The sequence below is a fragment of the Episyrphus balteatus genome, chromosome 3 (assembly GCF_945859705.1).
Source record: "Episyrphus balteatus chromosome 3, idEpiBalt1.1, whole genome shotgun sequence".
Classification (NCBI taxonomy): domain Eukaryota; kingdom Metazoa; phylum Arthropoda; class Insecta; order Diptera; family Syrphidae; genus Episyrphus; species Episyrphus balteatus.
Window position 1 is genome coordinate 46,843,601 of NC_079136.1, and position 19,999 is coordinate 46,863,599.

Sequence of the window (19,999 nt, forward strand, 5' to 3'; positions counted from 1 at the left end):
CACAACTTAAATAAGACCTATAATAAATTTTTCTCATAAGCATTTGTAACGTTATCTGCTAGACTCTTTCTATAACTGTTCTATTATTAGACTTTTGAAAAATTATTGTAAAGTGCAGAGTGTAAACAACAATTAATCAATCAAAATGTGTTTAAGAATAAGTATCAATTGAATAACTTGTTAGTTAGTCGCGAGCTTAGTATCTAAAGATAGTAGCTCTGGAGTTTTTATTTTCCAGTGAGTTAGGTCTTGACGAGAGCATGTTAAAAATATTCAAAGTTGAAGTATATGGAAGCTTGTTAGTTTTTTTTTTTTTTTGTAAAGTAAAATGTTACTTATTTTTAAATGTGTTGTGGAAGTGTAAAGTGTTGAAGTGTTGATCTAAGCTATAATCCAGCTAGTTAAAAGTAATATTTGAAACAAAATGTTAAACTTTGGTGTTTTTTTTTATACAAATTTATTTAAGCAGAAATTGAAGGCTGGTCAAATTTGAATTTATTAGTTTTGTTTTTGTTTTAGTTTTGTTTTTATTAAATTGATCAAAGATTTGGTGTTCTTTAAATTACTAGGTACCTATGAGAAGTAATTTCAGGGAAATGACACCTCTTCTTATGTTATTTGCTGTACAGTAGGTATGCTTTTTTAAAAATCACCAAAAAAATAGAATGACCTTGACGACTACTTGACGCCATAAAAAGACCACAGCATTATTGAAAAAAGTGCAGTTTTTTGTTTTTATATAATTTTTTTTAGAATTATCATCAACGAATACATTTGATTTGACACTGATTTTCTCTTATTTGCATTGTTTTTAGTCTAAGTAAAATGGAGAGGCTAGTTAATTGTGTGATTTATGATTACGGTGACCATCCGTTCATTATAATAATGAACTGTTCATTATTTGAAGGACATGTTCATTATAAATTATTTTGTGCAAAAAAAAAAAAAACATAAAAATGTTCGTTATTTTGTTGAAGCAAAAACGAATTTTTGGAAAAAATGATAATGTGAACATGTCACAGTTTTCTGAAAGTTCAAAAATCGTAATGTAATTTACATTATGAAAAAGAAAAACAATTTTAATCCTTGTGATCCTGAGGGTTTTAACGAATATTCGTGCATTTAAAACAGTTTTTTTTTTTGTTGTGAAAATTATGGGAAAAAAGTCAGAAGACAAAAGTAGTTAGTTGGACGGGGAATTTCACACAAAAATTTCAACATTTTAAAAAATGCGGAATTTGACTTGGATTTTCGGGAAGATTTGTTTTTGTCTTACTTTTTGGAATACAAAAAACAATAGTTAGAAACTCGGTTAACTTTTTGTTTAGGTTCATTATTTGAAATTCAAAAATATGGTCACCGTATTTATGATTCACTTTCATGACAACGACAAAAAGCTGTATGCTCAATTAATTGCATGAAGTTGAATGAAGGTCGAGTTCAGTCATTTGGTTTTTTGCATTTGAATGTTTTTTTTTTTAATCTAAATCTAATACTGCAGTATCCCTATACCCAGTACTGGGGTTAAGAACTCATTTCTGTTTAGTTTACAAATTTATTATAAAATCAAGCAAAATAAAAAAAAAGACAAAAACTGATTTTTTTCTATGCTTTAGCCCTGATTTTTCAATCGTCAGTTAGACTATCAGAAGAATAAATGTCTATTTAAAAAAAACTTTTATTCTTAAGAATAAGCTCTAACTGAGGTTTATCTGACTATTGAAAAATTGGAACTTAATCAATTAAAGTCCAATTTTTTTGGCCTATAACCTATTCAACGTCATTTTACGAAAAAACTTTTTCTTCAAATTATTTTCCTTAGAAGATTACTAATAAAAAATAAACATTTTTGGCATTAATTACACTGGTCAACAAAATTAACTTTTTTTTTTGTTACAGAAACCAAGGTATACTTTTCTATAGAATTTTGGTGTGCTGAGCTCGAATCCGAAGTCAAAAAAATTCTATCACATCACGTTTTTGAGATAATCCCGTTAGAAAATCGAAAATTCCGCTTTTTACTAGTTTTCGAGATTATTTCTTAGCTTTTATTTATTTGTTTTAAATAAATTTGTAACGGTTTCTAATAAAACTAAATCTTGTCTTTCTAAATCCGTTTAAATCTTTTAAATATCTCTTTTCTTCTTTGAAAAATCTGAAACTGAAATCAACGTGTTTGGTATATCTCATGTTTATTTGCTTTTAATAGCAAATCTCGAAATGTTCTTTGTCAATCGCTTTCAAATTTTGACACAACGTTTCGTTTACATTCCATTAAGTTCTTATCTTGTTTTTAACAAGAAAAAAATTATATTTTTCTCACTAGTAATTATTTAGTATAACTTATCTGACACAGTAACGCTTTGATGTATCTCACCGCGATTCACCACTTTCGCAAATATAAAAACTTGCAAGATTCTAAATGGAACGTTGTGTCAAAATTTGAAAGCGATTGTCAAAGAACTTTTCGAGATTCGCTATTTAAAGTTAATAAACATAAGATATACCAAACACGTTGATTTCAACTTCAGATTTCTCAAAGAAGAAAAGGAATTTTTAAAAGATTTAAACGGATTTAGAAAGACAAGATTTAGTTCTATTAGAAACCCTTACAAATTTATTTAAAACAAACAACCAAAAACTAAGAAATAATCTCGAAAACTGGTAAAAAGCGGAATTTTCGATTTTCTAACGGGATTATCTCAAAAACGTTATGTGATAGAATTTTTTTGACTTCGGATTCGAGCTCAGCACCCAAAAAACCTATAGAAAAGTATGTCTTGATGTCTGTAACAAAAACCTTGTTGACCAGTGTTATGGGCTTTGCTTTCATTAAATGGTTTAATATACATTTTACCACAAAGACAACGCCAAAACTAGGACATTTTAGAATTTAGTGTTCTTCCTATGGCTCTAAAGAAAGTAAGAAAAAATTCATCTCCACTAATGTAGCTTAATACATCCATTTAGACAGGTTAGAATGATTCCAAAAACCGAATATGTAATTATTGGAAGTTTTCATTTTTTTTATACGGTCAAGCTACATAAAATTGCACCTAATTCTAATAGCATTTTCGTTTGGTAATTCCTAGAACGGTCCGGGACTGTCCGATCTGGAATTCCAAACGAACAAACTTCGATACTTGTTTTTGATTCTGAAATTTGGGTTTCTCTGTGTTTATGAAATGCCAAATAATGCGAACGCCTGATGAAAGTTTTATTTTGTTTAATTTCTTTATTTCATAAAAATTTATCTTTTTTATTTGTTTTCTTTACTTTATTTCAATATAATTTAAAGTTTGGAATATTAAAAAAAATCTCATTATTCAGTAATGAAGAACAAACAATAACATTCCATTACTTTGACGTCTTAAGTGTGAACATGTCTGCTTGATTCTCGTTTTGATTCTGCCTCAAAATTCGGAATCGATTTTTTCTTCTTTTCAGAATCGTTCGAATGAATTCCGGAGAGTCCCGGACGACCAAACGAAAACGCTATAAGGTTTTCAATAATGTAATAATAATTCTTTATAGTCGGTGAGCTATTGTAAAATATCTTGGAAATGCCGTCCTGGGAACTCAATTTTTTTTAAATATTCTTAAATTGCTCTTCAACTTCGTACATTTTTTTTTTTCAAAAATCTGGTTAAATATTGATTTTAGTAGGTTCAAGTTATCCAGTTAGTGAAAAATTTTGCACTTTAAAAAGATCAATTCATGAGATTCCAATTTTATTTGAATGTTGTTTGGATTATTTTGATGTTGACTATCATATCAAATGACGAGGTCTGTCTCTACTGCGCCGTTAACTGAAAAAAGTTAACGATATCTTTATTTGAAAAGCAATATTTGGGAAACCATTTATCCGCATCTAGGTACCTACTTATATTATAAGAGGCTAACAGTTTGTTTTTTTTTTCCAATAAATAACCGAATTCTTTAAAGCGCAGAGTAAATTCTAACAAGTCATCACTTTACTTTAACTTTAATATATAGAAACCAATACATACGTACGCTGGATTAAAGTTATTTATTTACAATTTTTCTTTCAGTTTCGAGCTAGTTCTTCTTCAACCAACCCAAATTCACCAAATACTCCAAAATGTTTCTAACAGATAAGACAAAAAAACATAATGCCATTTTAGCTGCTATGTGTGGTAAGTTTAACAAAAAGACTATATTCAAATTAAAAGACGCTTTAACCTTGTGTTTTTTTTCCAGCTAATATGTCAAATTTTGCCCTTGGAACTTGCATAGGATGGACATCTCCTGTTATGCCTAAGCTAAGCGATCACACTTATGATAGTCCACTCTCTGAGGCCGTAACAGTTACTCAACAAGGCTGGATTAGTTCACTTATCACAATTGGAGCTATAACAAGTTAGTATCTTTGGTTTAAAAACTTTGTCTGTTTATTGAGGTTAGGTGTATTAACAAGCTTATTTGTTTCTTAAAAGCTTCACTCATAGCGGGACCATTGGGCGGAAAAATTGGAAAGAAATTAGTTCTTCTTATCGGTACAGTTTTAATAGAAGTTTCTTACATATTACTTCTATTGGCAACTGATGTATGGATGTTGTATGTTGCTCGATTACTACAAGGTATTGCTGGAGGTCTTTTAATTGCAACACTGCCAATGTATGTTGGTGAAATTTCCACAAACGAACTGCGAGGAGCCCTTGGTTCCCTAATGACGCTTTTTATGTGTGGTAAGTTTTCTAAACCCTTCCTAACTATTTTGATATACCTAACACTTTTCTCATTTTTCTTAGGTGGAATTCTGTACGCCTACTGTATCGGTCCTTATGTAAGTTACATTGCCTTCCAGTGGTACTGTTTGGCAGTTCCAATATTTTTTGTTGGAACTTTCATCTTTATGCCAGAAACACCTTATCATTTGGCTAAAAATGATCGCAAAGATGACTTGTTGAAAGCCTTAAAATTCCTCCGAGCAACAAACGATAAGGCTATTGAAGATGAAATGAATCAAATTCAGACCTCAGTCAATGAAGATTTATCTAAAAATGGATCAATGTTAGATATTTTCCGTGATCGAGGCAATTTCAAAGCACTCGCCATTTGTTGTGGTTTATTGGTATTTCAACAATGCAGTGGAGCAACAGCAGTAACATTCAACAGTCAATCGATCTTTGAAAGTGCCAAATCAACTTTAGACCCTGCTGTGGCAGCTATTATTCTTGGTCTAACTCAATTAATTTCGAATCTTCTAACACCGTTTGTAATAGAACGAACTGGTCGAAAAGTTATCCTTATAGCTTCGGCTCTTTTAATGAGTGTATCATTATTTGGATTGGGAGCATTTTTCTATGTTCAAGCATTTGGTAATGAGTCGGCAATAACGTGGATTCCAGTACCAGCTTTAATTCTATTTAATATCGCTTATGCATTTGGATTTGGTCCAGTTCCATGGGCAATACTTGGTGAAGTATTCCCATCAAATGTCAAACCAATTGGTGCATCATTAGCATCGACATTTTCTTGGACAACTTCATTCTTGGTGACACGTTGGTTCCCAGAATTGAATGCTTTGGGACCATATTATGCATTTTTCATGTTTGGAAGTATGATTTTCATCTCAATATTCTTTATTCTATTTTATGTAATAGAAACTAAAGGACTTACATTCCAAAAGATTCAGGAAAAATTACATTCTTAGACAAATGTATACAAAAATATTATTGACTCTACCGTAAATGTATTAGTATTTTGTTATGTGATTAAGATTAAGTTATAAGATTTATTGTTATTTTTGTTATAAAATATAAAAATTTATTTATATTAAAATTTAGAACTTTATTTTTACTTGCGATATAGGTACTATAGGGCAAGTTTAGGATTCGTACAAAAAATCGAACTCGAGATAACAATTTTACGTGACATTACGATGATGGAGAATGCCAAAAAAGTGGGTCCGGCAATTCTATCTGTCTGCCTATCTGTCTGTCTCTATCTGAAGCTGCAGCCTAAACGAGTGAAGTGATTTTCTTTAAACTTGGTATTTAGCAGTTTTGGGTGATTCCCTAGAGGGGAAATTGGAATTTAATTTTTATGACCAAAACTAACGGTACCTGCCATATAACGGAAATAGAAAAGCTAATTTTTTTTCAAAAACTGCTCTAACGATATTGATTAAAATTTTTGTGTGAAATATTACACATAAGAGCCAACTTTTGAAATAAAAAAATATTTTTTGTACCGTTATTAACGGTACCTACCTGTCATAGAAGGTTTTTTTTTATTTATGAATAACTCGTACAAGACTAATCAGTTTTCAACGAAAATTCTTATACAATTTTTTATTCAAAAAACACATTTTTGGATTTTTAAAAAATATTTCAAAATTTTTTTTCGAAAAATCAATTTTTGAAAACGATTTGTAGAAAAATCTTTAAATTTCGTTTTTATGTGTAAATTAATTATTTCTTCAAAATGGCATACCAACTTTTTTTTTGAAAAATGTTAGAAAATTTTTATTTATAAAAAATTATTTTTTAAAAAAACGGCTCCAACGATTTTCGATTTTTTTTTTTTTTCTAAAAATACCTTTTTATACTTGTTTTTTTGTAAAAGATCATTTAAAACGGTGTTTAATTAATTATAAAATCAGATTTCATTTTTTTATAGGTATAGGTACTACTTTCGAAATTTCTTCAAAATATCAAATTTTAAATTTCTTGAATAAAAACAAAAAGCTCATAAGAGTTACTTTAAGCATAAGAGCAAGAACGTGCGACCCCAGTCGTGCAATTTACTTTTTATAACTATAGAGTTGATAGAAGATAAGTTTGTCTAAAAGCTCATAAGAGGACATCGAATATGTAGATAATGGACAGAAAGTTACCTTCTTCCAAAATATAAAGCTGTCATTATAACCGTAACGAGAACGACTAATCTGATGTCACCCAGAGTTGAATTTAAGAAATTTGTAGGTACTTAATTTGATCTGGTGACACAGTGTCTCCACAGAGCATATAGCCAGTTCAGTTCACCACCACAATGCAATCCACAGTCAGTAATTGTTTTTTTTTCTGCTGGGCAGATTATGTAATTTAGTTTAATTTCGTGGCCAAATTCCACCACAGAAACATCAGCCCTAAAAAAATTGCATGAGAGAGTTAAAAATATAAACTTTCTCAAAACTTAAAAATCATTATTTGGCATTTTTAGGATGCTTAACATTGTTTTAAAACATTATGTAGTGTACCAAACATCACCATCATTTTGAAAACTGGAAAATACTCGCATAACTTTAGTGCCAAAATATACCAAAAATGCATATAGATTTGTTAATTTAAGTTAACATGGACATTTTCGAAGGTAAGGCATGTCTGAAGCTGGAACATTAATTTGTAAAGGTCGGCACTTTGGAATTTAGGGCATTTTTCCTACCTAGAAAAAATCCCTTGATTAAAAACTCCTTAGCTTAAAACATGGCCTAACTTGAAAAATGGTCTTTCTTCAAAAGTGTGCTACCATAAAAAATATGAATTATTTTTTAAAAATTAGAGCATATTTCATTGCAAATAAAAATATTTTGCATTAAAAAAAAATTTATTGCAGATAAAAAATTGTCTGCATTTTTAGCCGATTTCAAACAAAGTTTTTATACAGAAAAGTTGAAATAATCGTATTATACAAAATTAAAAAAAAAACACACATTTTCGTATTTTTAAAAATATATGTAAATTTAAATTAAACGGGTTGATTTTATCAAACTCTTTAATGTGTTGAATAATATTTTCTTAAATGTGGCAAACCAACTTTATTTGTTGAAAAGTTTAAGAAATTTTTGTTTGTATTGTAACGATGAATTACCGAACTACTTTTAAGATAAAAGTCTGAACACACTACCTACTACTGCAAAGGTAGAAATGTGAACGGACCTTTAATAATTAAGAAACTACCTACCCTCTGAACACATAACAAAATATCCCACTAGACTGGAAGTATGAAGCGCCCCTCCTGGAAAGGAAGTTTCGAGAAGCAAAGACGAGAACCTTCGAAGACATTCTCGAATCTCGAAATTCCGGTATAAAAGGGTAGCGTAGACACCGACCGGACAGTTTAATCTTGAAAGTGAAAGAGTACAGTACAAAGTGAAATAAAGTGTTGCAAATTGTTAGTAGTAAATAAAGTGATTTAAAAGTGTGTTTTTTTGAGCGAATAATAAAAGTAAATTGAGTTGAAATAAAGTGTGTTCTTATTTCAACGGAAATATAAGTGGAAATTAAATAAGTTTTATTGTGAACCCGGAATAAAACATTACAGTATAAAAATAATTTTTTTTTTTAACGGCTTCAATGATTTTTATTTTTTATAAAAATTCAATTTCTGTGTAAAAGACGTTCAGAAACGGTGTTTAATTCATTACACCTTAAAAAAATCAAATTATAAATTTTTTCTAATTTTGTTCAATAAAAAGCTTTAACATTAGATTTACTTTTGCCATAAGAGCAAGTAGACGTAAGAATGGAATTCATACCATTTTTGCTTCTCAGAGTTTTTTTCTTTCTTTTTTTTCTTCAATTTTGCCCACAATTGCTAGTTTCATTATTTTTTTATAAGAACATTTCGATTTTTGATGATACAAACTGTACGGGGCGGTTTTGAACATGTTCAAAAGTGCTCCAAAAAACTTGTTCAAAACTGCCCCAACTGTGTCAACGACATAGAATGTTGAATAAATATTTAAATTTCAAAATTTCATAAAAAATTCACCGTGATTTAGTTTAAAATAATTCAAATAAACAAAAATTGTATTGCGTTTTGAAATCACGCACCAAAACCACTATAAAATCACCTCTTCCACCTATTAATCTGAAAGCCAGCCGAGATAACCAAGGAAAGTCATAGACGTTTATGGACATGGTGTTGACGGGTTTAAAAATATCGAATTAGGTACCTACTTCTAAAACAGATTGATTAACTAATAATGTATTTTATGCAGTGTTCAAATGTGCCCCATGTTCAAAATTGCCCCAATCTCCCGATGCTTTTTTTACAAAAAAATATTTTTACTTTTGTACTTTTGCATGCAGCTGAAGCGAAACGAAAAATTTTGAAGACTCCAAAGTCAAAAGCAAACATGTTAACGAAAAAATACCATCGGGTAAAAATAATAAAGCAAAGTAAAAATAATACAAGTACAAAAAAACATTTAAGAATAAACATCAGAAAATAAGTTTTAAAGCAAAAACAAAACAAATTTAATTTCGTTCAAGATTACGTTAGTGAAATTTTGTATGGAAATTTTCGTTTCGCTTCAGCTGCGTATTAGGGTTAACAGTGGCCAATGTAGGTACCTAGTTGAGGCTTAAGCCTAGTACGCAGATCGAGATAAATTTTAGCCCTCATTCAAATTATCGAAAAAAAATTAGCCTAGTTAAAATGTAGCTCGGTTAAATTTATCTCGATCTGCGTAGGGTAGAGTTGCCTAATTCCGGCCGTCTCCAGCAGCCGGCCACCTTTCAGAAAAATCGTTATAACTAGTGATTTTGTAGGATTTATTCCAAATTTTTGCTCTTATGCTGTTCTTTTAAATGTCTCTCCTAAAATAACAATATTCTTATTATTCTTGTTATTCAGTTTTCTTAGAAAAAAATAACTTTTTGTGAAGTGATCCAATCGGGTATGGTTTTTTTGTAATTTTACTGCCGAAACCCACTATCGTAATTAGTGTTTTGTGGAAACAATTTTCGAGCTAAAGCCTGGTACGCTGTTCGCGCTAAATTTTAGCCGAGATAAAATTCCCATACAAGTTATCGATAATTTGTATGGGATCCATTTTAGCTCAGATAAAATTTTTCGATAATTTGTATGGGAGCTAAAATTTAGCGCGAGCAGCGTACCAGGCTTAATGCTTTGAAATGTTGTTTTTCTTTTTAAATATATATTATTCTTCAAATAAAATAGGTTATAAACAGAAAAAATATTCGAATTTTGGTAATTTTAAAGGGGGCAGGAGATTGAACACAAAAAAAGCTTTGAAATTCAAGAGTTTCCTGTATTCGGCCCCCTTTTATTGATAAAAGTTTAAAAAATGGGAAAAAATAGATACATTTTTTAATTATTTAATGTTATAACTCTGTGGCCTCAATCAATAACCGCTTAAGTCGAAAAAAAAACAAAATTTAGTTTTACAATAATGCTCCGCATTTTTTAATTTGCCTCAAAAACAACTCAATCTTTTCTTAACTCGATCTAGATAGTTTAATCTATCGTTTTTAATAGTTAAAAAATTAAAAAGATGTAGATTTAGCATTGGGTAGCATCATAAGACCTCTCAAAAAATTTTATTTTAACTCACTTAAGCGGTTATTGGTTGTGGCCACAGAACTTATTAACAATCAAAATTGTTTCTAAATTCTTAAAACAAAAAAAAAAATTAAATAAAAAATATTCAATTTATTTAAGCTTGGCCTAATAAAGTCAGTGGCCGGAAATAGGACACTAGATGGCCGAAAATAGGAAACAAAGGCCGGATTTAGGAGAATCGGACTTTTTTAGACAAAAACTTATTATATTTTTTTTTAACCATATCGAAAAATTAATAAATAAAGTACATTTTATTTCAAGAATTATTCGAAAATGTTGATATTTAACGTTTCTGTGCTTTATTCTCAATTTATTTCCATTGTATATATATTCTTATAGTACTCTCATGAAGTAGAATTCATTGTATATATATTAGGGTGGGTCAAAAAAATCGAAATTTTTTTTTTTGATTTGGTACTCCGAAAAATCGATTGCTAGACCCCTCTAGAATATACACACCAAATATGAGTTCTTTATATTAATGGGAAGGTCCTCCGCTTTGCAATTTTCCATTTTTACATCAAGCTTCTACTAAAAAAAAACAATTTTTTTATTAATTGACGTTTTAGCAAATTTCTTTACATATTCTTATAGGAAATTGAACGCTCTACAAAAAAGGCCTTATACACTTTTTTCGTTTATCTAACCGTTGAATAGATATTTGAAATCCAAAAATCGAGAAAATCTTTAAAAATTCGTTTTTTGTTCTTAATTTTGTAACAAATTGAAAAATTATAATGATCAAACGCGCAAGACATATTCTTGCTGAAAATTGATTGCTCCACAAAAAAGGTCTTATTAACTTTTTTCATTAATCTAACCATTCTAAAGATATTCGAGGTCAAAGTTTAAAAAAAATATAAAAACATTTTATATTTTTAAAAAATTTCTAATTCACTGAAACTTCATTATTTTCAAATTAGCAAGATATATTCTTGTAGGGGCTTAAACGTTCTACAAAAAATTCCTTGGAATGAAATTGATTGATTGATTGATTGTTTAGAAGATATTCGTATCCAAATCGCAATGCATACGGGTCATAAGAAAACTATTGAAATCAGTGAGCATTGGTTTGGATACGAATATCTTCTAAACGGTTAAAGCAATCAATTTCATTCCAAGGAATTTTTTGTAGAACGTTTAAGCCCCTACAAGAATATATCTTGCTAATTTGAAAATAATGAAGTTTCAGTGAATTAGAAATTTTTTAAAAATATAAAATGTTTTTATATTTTTTTTTAACTTTGACCTCGAATATCTTTAGAATGGTTAGATTAATGAAAAAAGTTAATAAGACCTTTTTTGTGGAGCAATCAATTTTCAGCAAGAATATGTCTTGCGCGTTTGATCATTATAATTTTTCAATTTGTTACAAAATTAAGAACAAAAAACGAATTTTTAAAGATTTTCTCGATTTTTGGATTTCAAATATCTATTCAACGGTTAGATAAACGAAAAAAGTGTATAAGGCCTTTTTTGTAGAGCGTTCAATTTCCTATAAGAATATGTAAAGAAATTTGCTAAAACGTCAATTAATAAAAAAATTATTTTTTTTTAGTAGAAGCTTGATGTAAAAATGGAAAATTGCAAAGCGGAGGACCTTCCCATTAATATAAAGAGCTCATATTTGGTGTGTATATTCTAGAGGGATCTAGCAATCGATTTTTCGGAGTACGAATTCAAAAAAAAGAATTTCGATTTTTTTGACCCACCCTAATATATATTCTTATTCAATGTAGAATTTTCTATTTTGCATAGAAATATATATACAATGTTATTTCATCCACAAACCACTACCCCACTTCCATCTATGTTTCAAATAAATTACTACTTCACATCCATATTGCCTCGTACATCACTTTCTAACAATGCCCACAAATTTCTTCTTGACATTTCTGCTGTCAAACTGACACTTGGATTAATACCCCCTAAAAATTTACACCCATCAAAATTTTTAACAAAACAAAATTCATCGACAGAATGCAGCAGAATCAATCGAGTTTTCGTTGTTCGTTCGTGAGGTTGACGATGAATTTTTTTTGTTTTCGGATTTAATATAAATTTATCATAGTTATTATTCTCCCAAAAAATAAGAGAATAAATATCCACCAGATAATACAATAATAAATACAAATAAAATAAAGAAATAGAATTGCAATGTATTCTTTGTGCATTCGGTGCGGGTGATAAAAAAAAATAAAATGCATTTTCTATTTTGTCTCCCTGTGTTTTATTTTTAATTTAAGTTTTTTTTTTCTTCTATAAAATTAATTTAATTAGAAAAAATAGTCAACAATTCATCAGAAAATACGAGTTATTAAAAAATTCAAATAAAATTCCAATTTGAACAACAAAGAAGTCAAAAACTCGACAAAAAAAAAAGAAGAGAAGAGAAAAAAAAGAAGTTTAATTCTATTTTTGTGTGTACTTCGTGTTCGTCGTTGTGTTTATTTTGTTCCTTTCTGTCGACTTGGTTTCTTTTTTTTGGTTTCATTCGCTGCTTTCCGGCTTCGTTCTCGGTTTTATTCCAATTATATTTCTTCTTCTAATTAATTACAAAATTATTGTTTAATAAAAAGCGCCATTGAATTGAGTGTGAGTGAGATAAAAGAGTGTCTCTGTGGTGTTGTTTTTTTTTTTGCCAACACCAAGAAATTTCCTGTTTTTCTAATTTGTTGTTGTTGTTATGGGTTCGTCTATTAGAAATCAAAAATTCATTGAAAATGTTGTTTCCCTTGATGGCAATAATAAATTAATTCATCACAAAGTCGGTCTTAGTCCAGCTGCAACCAAATCAAATGTTGTTGTTGTTGTGTTGCAATCTAATAAAAAAATGAAGAGAAAAAATCACAAAACTGCTGATAGCAAAAATGCAACAAACACAATCAATTCGTCGATGGATAGATTTTGTTTTTCCTCCTCCTCAATTTCCATCTCAATTTCCAGTTGTTGGTTGTTTTTGATTACAATTTTGCTGTTTGTTGGAGTATTTGCAGTCGATGTGGCACAAGCCCACAATCAACAGAAACAAACGACGAATTTAAAGGATAGCAAAGCTGATACAAAAGGTAAACGAAAAAAAAACATTGAAAACAGAAATTTAATTTATTCATAATTTTTGTATGAATTTATTATATTTATTACCTTCTTTGTTTTGCTTCTTTAAGTTCATATTAAATTAAAAACGCATCTTTGTATTTTAGAAAATTATTTATTTTTGGCCTATATATTTCGAGGTCTTACTTGCCTCATCTTCAGGGTCTAAAAAATAATGACAATGCGTTTTAATAAATTATATAAACAAATAATTTGAATTAAAAAATAAATTACCTTAAAATATTATTAAAAAAGATGAACTATTTTCAAAAAAGTTTTTTAGACATTTAAACAATTAAAAAATCAAAAATTAATTTTAATAAAAATTTTAAAAAATTCTTTAAAGTATTGTTCAATAATTATTATAGAAATTTAGAATTTAGTTACTTTGAACATTTCTATTAACTATAAGATTATAATAAGTGATAAGATTATAAGAACACACAATTTGTTCATTTTTAATAATTTGGTTAACTTCTTGAATTTGTAATTTAAATTTCTTTCTTTCAAACTTTAGAATTTTTGCCCCATCAAAATCAAACGAATGTCCATATTGTTTCACATGTTCAGCCAAAGCAGCAACATTTTTTGTATTTGAACCCTCTATAACTTTTTTGCATTCATTTTTGTGTTGGTCAATTCTCGAGCCTAATTTCTGGATAGTCTCTCCAACATATAATTTAGTGCAATCATTGCATTTGATAGAGTAAACTAATCCACTATTATCAATTTTGTTAATTTTCTTTTTAGTACTGACGAAAAATTTTGAATTTTGGTTTGTTGGTTTCATTGCTAATTTAACTTCAGGTACAAAATATTGGCAAACTTTAGATATTGACTCACTTAATTTAGGAATATATTGTTTAGAAGAATAAATGTATCTATTATTACTTGTTGATTTGTCACACGATCGGTCATTATTATTTGATAAGAAACTATAATGACTTAAGTTAAAACGTTGAGGTGCATCAGTTTTTGCTTTGAAATTATCGCTTTTAACAGACGAAATAAGTTTATCAATTATTTTAACTGGATAATTATTTTTGATAATATATTTTTGATTTTTATTAAATTATTATTCCAAAAAGACTTATGGCTAAAAGTGAATACTTTTCGAATAAAGTTTTTAACCATATTAAATTTCATTTGAATTGGATGTGCAGAGTAATAGTTTAATAAACGGTTTGAAGCTATTGGCTTATGATACCAATTAGTAATTATTTGGCCATCATTGTTTCTTTTAACTGTAACATCCAAATAATTAATTTCGTTTGTCAAAATATCTTCTGATTCGTAAGTGAATATTATATCTTTGTCAAAAGATTCTAGGGCTGTTTTAACCATAACGATTTTATTTCTTGGTATGGATGTCAAGTGGTCATCTACGAGGGCCATCCAAAACTGTGGGTTAAAATCAAGTTTTTCTAAGGCTTGAAGAATTACTTCATCCAAAACCCATTTGACAAGTATAGGAGCCAAAGATGATCCCATGAAAAGTCCAGTTTTCATTTTTATATATTGATTTTTAAAACAAAAATAATTACAATCCACAAGACAAAATTGTAAAAGGTTCATAAATGTTGATTTTGGAATTTTTGTTTTAGGTTTAATCCGTGAATCAAAATTACCTTCTACAATTTTGAGTGCTAGTTCAGTTGAAATGTTATTAAAACAATTTGAAACATCGAAAGATACAAGAATATTTCCAGATATAATTTTAGTTTTTGTTATTGTTTTAACAAATTGTTTAGAATTTTGAATAGTAAATTTTGATTTATAAGATTGTTTAAGAAGATTTGCCAAAAATTTAGATAATTTATAACTAGGAGAATTTATTGTTGAAATGATAGGTCGAACTGGTAAGTTTTCTTTATGATACTTATATTGTCCAAAAGCCCGAGGAGAAATTGCAATATATGTTCGAAGATATTTAGACTCTTCTTGGCTAATCAATTTCTTATTTTTGTTGCACATTGTGCTAATTAAGCGATTGTTTTTAGCTTGTAATGATGAAGTAGGGTCCGAAGCTAGAATCTCAAATTTATCTGCGTCATTAAATAAGTTTTCCAATTTATGTTCAAAATCAGTTCGTTTCGCAATAATAGTCACATTCCCTTTAACACTTGATGATACAAAAATTTCTTTATTATCTTTAAGAAATTTAGCTGTAATTTTCGCAGCTTTTGTCAAGAATAATGTGATGCGATTATGCTTAAAGGGTAAATTTGTATGTCTTGTTATCAGGTATGTTAATTGGGCTCTCATTATTTTCTTAATTGGTTCAGCTGCGAAACGTGAGATTATATATTCCAAATCAGCAATTAAGTCTAAAGTTGGGACTATTTCAACAGGAAGAGCAAATTTAGGACCTAGTCCTAATAAAATTAACATTTCTTTTGGAATAATAACACCAGATAAATTTTTGATAAAAGTGTCATCATATTTGATATCAATTAGTGTATCTTGATCATTTTTGAGTTTTTGAAATTTAGTATTAAGCCTTTGATTATTTATATGAAGCAGTCTTTGAAAATGTTCATTCTCATAGAAAGGAACATTGAGATTGATGGGTGATTGATATAATAATGGATAACACTGGTCAACAAAATTTAACATTTTTTTTGCCACAAGAACCAAAATATACTTTTCTAGTAGCTTTTGGGGTGCTGAATCCTAATCTGAAGTCAGAAAAATTTGATTGGCCTTCGTTTTTGAAATATTACCGTTAGAAAATTCTAAAAAACGTCATTTTGGCTGTTTTCGAGCTTCTGTTTTTATGTGGAGTAATTCATTATGAATAAATTTGTAACGGTGCCTATAAGAGCTAGTTTTATTCTTTCAAAAAATGTTTCAATCTTTCCGATATCTCTTTTATTGCCCGAGATATTTAAAATTGAAGTAGCGGTCTTTGAATCAAAAACAGCACTGGCCAACCGAATTAAACTTTTTTTGCCACAAGAATCAAAATATACTTTTCTAAAGGTTTTTGGGTTGCTGAACTCGAATCCACAATCAGAAAAATTCTATTAGCCTTCGTTCTTGAAATATTACCGTTATAAAATGCAAAAAAAGGGTTTTTTTATAACGGTTATATTTCAAGAACGGAGGCTAATAGAATTTTTCTGATTGCGGATTTGAGTTCAGCAACTCGGAAACCTTCAGAGAAGTATACTTTAGTTCTTGTGGCAAAAATTCTGTGACCAGTGACTTAAACTTTAGATTAAGTTTAGTTTCTCTTTGGCTTATTAAATGAAACTTAAGATATCTCGAGCAATAAAAGAGATATCGGGAAAATTTAAACAGTTTTTGAAAGAAGAATATCTGTTCTTATAATAACCGTTACAAATTTGTTTATAGTGAATTACCCCATATAAAAACAGAAGCTCAACAAACAGTCAAAATGACGTTTTTTAGCATTTTCTAACGGTAATATTTCAAAAACGAAGGCCAATCAAATTTTTCTGACTTCAGATTCGGATTCAGCACCCCAAAATCTACTAGAAAAGTATGTTTTGGTTCTTGTGGCAAAAACCTTGTTGACCAGTGTAATTAATTGAAAGTATAGAAAAATCTTTCTTTAGCGAATTAATTTGAAAGCAACAATCAGAAATTTCTGCATTTAAAAGCTGTTTATTGAAATCTTCAATAGCTCTTTTTTGCTTTATCACAATTAGAATTTATTGAATGGCGTGAAGTATTTCTTTTAATGAAATTAGGTATAATGTTCCAACGTCTACATTTAAGCAGAAATACAAGCCTTGATTTTTGTTGTGCATATTTAGCTTGTTTGTTTGCATATAAGGATGGAGAATAATTGTTAATTTAATATGAACTTAAAGAAGCAAAACAAAGAAGGTAATAAATAAAATAATTATAAAGTTACAAAAAACAAATAAAATATAAATGAATTTATTAGTTTGTTTGTTATTTATTCTTATAAGATAGCCATATTTGTGTACCGATACCGATTAGATTAAAATTTATTTTTATAAAAATCTCCCTGCAAACAATTTTGCTTCTAAAGATTTATAGAAGCAACGGTAGCATCTATAAGGCTTTACATAAGCAAAATTGTTAGTTGGGCTGTCTAGCTAGTCAATGATTAGACTTTTGCATTGCACGATTGTGACGTAAGACGAATCTATATTTTAAACAAAATAAACAAAACTTTGGTCGAAAATTAAAAGACTGACCTTAATTATCTCTAATCTGTACAACCTTCTGGGTTAAATTGTCGATTTTGGAAGGGTTAGCAGGGTTCTGGGGTTAATTGCACCCTCTAAGTCTAGTTTTATCTGACAAAAGTTAGTCTTAGTCTTAAAATAAGTCTTTCCAGTTTAACTGCCAAAATTGGTTTCTTCAATCTGTTAATTAAAGCAACGGTCACACTTAGCCGATTATATGTCCAGTTTTATCCAAAAGAGCAACAAATTAAAAAAAAATCATCTCGGATGGGTTAAGGTACCAACAAGAGTACCCATTTAAAATTAAACCTGTACCCTAACAGATAAGGAAAATTGAATCTGGATTTAAGTCGTCGTAAACCAGAATCCAATCTAAGTCATATTACTCGATCCGATTCTCTTGGCGTGCTAACTAATATTGAAAAACTGAAGATGTTAAAGTATTCTTTTGATGACGTTTTATTGAAACAACCGTTTAGTTTTATGGTTACAATCGGACTCTCTGCAGTTCCATAGACCAACCTGGAACTTCTTTAAGAACTTCCAAAATGCATTACTCAGCTTTGACCTACTGAGTTGCATTCTGGAAGTTGGCTTGGCCCACTGAGCGTTGCGGCACATTAAGTGTGACACACAACTGCCATTCTGCATAGTTAGTATGCAGTAGGAACAGTGGGTTAGGTTGTAAGGTAATGTGGGCATAACAAAGATTCCGCATTGCAATTGCGTTGTTGTGTGTGTGTGCAATTACAAAAATTAATATTGGAAACTTAATCAAAATAAAAGATGAAAGAATGGCATTTCCAAATCCAGAATTTTTGGAGTCAATCCGCGATTTCAAAATGTGTCTGTTTTTTTTTAGTGCATTTTTTTAATTTTTTGTCCATTCGTGGTAAATTTTGCATTGTATAATCATATTTTTGTGTTTTTATATTTGGTAATTTATAGTTTACCGCGATAAATTCAGTTCTCCACAGATTTTTTAACAGACACACCGAAATTATGACTTGCAACAGAAGATGCACTAATTTCAATGTTTAGTTCCGCCGTTTTGCCCACTTTTTTGCTTGAAAAACGTAAAATGCATTACCTTGCCTTACCAACATTGAAAAATAACGTTTGTCAAAATACTTTTTCTAAAAAGAAATTAATACCAACTATATGACTGACATTGACCATTATGAGATTCACCATAATATACTTATTAAATAACCGTCAACTTCCTTATTTTATATTTAACCATTACAGATTATTCGCATAAGTTATATTAGAAAAATGTTCATTTTGTCAAAATACTTTTTCCGACTATTGTATTTTTTTTTAGTTTTTAGTTGAACCAGTAAAAATTATTTCAAGAAATAATATAACTTTACTTAAAACATAATTGACTAAAACTTGGAACAATAACAAATTCATTTTCTAAAAGTAAATAGGTACATAACAATCAGTTAAATATTAAAACAAAATTGCTACACATAAAAAATAATTGTTTTTCAGTTCTACGTATAGGAAGCATGTATTAAAAAAATAATAATCATTTTTATCAAAAAACAAAACCGACTTCCATGGATCAAAACTAGGTTTTATGGTTTTCTAATAGTTCCTATGGCCATCAGCACTGAACGAAATTGAAATGGGACATTGTAGCCATCAGCTTTCCAATACAAAAAGAATTATCAAAATTGGTCCCTAATTTATCGTACTATCCCCTTAAAAGGGGTAAAAAAGAGTTTTAAATAGGGTTTACTTGGTGCAAGGAGTTTGCACCCATGGAGAGTTTTTATGAACATGATGTGAACTGCAACATACTAAAATTTAATTACATTCGAGTGAGATCATTTTTTCAGGGGTCAGAAGTCATTTTCAGGGATACGCCATATCAAATTTTGGTGTAAAACTGTGATTTAATATTCTAATCCATCAAAGGAAACTAACTGCATCAAAAAATCTTGTACTTCAATTAACTTTGATATATAATGAAATTTTGTCTAGGATGATCGGGATAGTAGACAAAACGATTATTTTTGGTGTGTAGCAAGAACTCAAGTTGGACAACTAGTCTATCTCTAAATCTGAGCATTTTAGTCGATTTTTCATTTTTCAGACTTCTTTATAAGAATTTTTGGGTGATCCATAAACAAAAGTTGGACAAACGAATAAGTCTTCCTAGATTAGTTAAATAATTTTATTTTTGCCAATTAACAAATTTTGAATATTTTTGCTTATTGTACCAGGACAGTTCACGACCAATACAAACAATTTTCTAGAACTCAACTATTTTAAGAGAATACGCAGATGATATGGGATTAAATGAAACCTTTTATCTCGCATGCATTATATATCGAAAACAATTTCTAGAACGACTGATGCTCGTCCTCCTGTTA

General features: G+C 29.2%; 2 protein-coding genes and 1 long non-coding RNA gene across 4 annotated transcripts in view; 2 read left to right on the top strand and 1 right to left on the bottom strand.

Moving 5' to 3' along the window:
• The first annotated feature begins 154 nt into the window (after window positions 1-154).
• On the top strand, window positions 155-5,703 carry LOC129915299 (facilitated trehalose transporter Tret1-like). Its single transcript, XM_055994787.1, has 5 exons — window positions 155-407; window positions 4,053-4,157; window positions 4,222-4,380; window positions 4,458-4,709; window positions 4,773-5,703. The coding sequence occupies exons 2-5, from the start codon at window positions 4,103-4,105 to the stop codon at window positions 5,675-5,677; spliced, it is 1,371 nt and encodes a 456-aa protein (XP_055850762.1). The 5' UTR covers window positions 155-407; window positions 4,053-4,102; the 3' UTR covers window positions 5,678-5,703.
• A 7,216-nt stretch (window positions 5,704-12,919) lies between these two features.
• On the bottom strand, window positions 12,920-13,777 carry LOC129915305 (uncharacterized). Its single transcript, XR_008772273.1, has 4 exons — window positions 13,666-13,777; window positions 13,480-13,596; window positions 13,217-13,391; window positions 12,920-13,157 (listed from the first exon to the last, which is right to left on the bottom strand). It is a non-coding gene; the product is annotated as an uncharacterized LOC129915305 (long non-coding RNA).
• LOC129915293 (disintegrin and metalloproteinase domain-containing protein 12) overlaps window positions 13,022-19,999 on the top strand; it is a 124,544-nt gene continuing 117,566 nt past the window's right edge. For both annotated transcript variants that reach the window (XM_055994780.1, XM_055994781.1), the window contains exon 1: window positions 13,022-13,403. In XM_055994780.1, the coding sequence (XP_055850755.1) occupies window positions 13,022-13,403 (382 nt within the window). The remainder of the gene's footprint in view (window positions 13,404-19,999) is intronic.

Excerpts from the sequence above, each read along its gene's own strand:
- LOC129915299 (XM_055994787.1), top strand. The coding sequence starts at position 4,103 with ATGTTTCTAACAGATAAGACAAAAAAACATAATGCCATTTTAGCTGCT. Across the intron at positions 4,158-4,221 it reads CATTTTAGCTGCTATGTGTG|CTAATATGTCAAATTTTGCC; the intron begins GTAAGTTTAACA and ends TTTTTTTTCCAG. Across the intron at positions 4,710-4,772 it reads AATGACGCTTTTTATGTGTG|GTGGAATTCTGTACGCCTAC; the intron begins GTAAGTTTTCTA and ends CATTTTTCTTAG.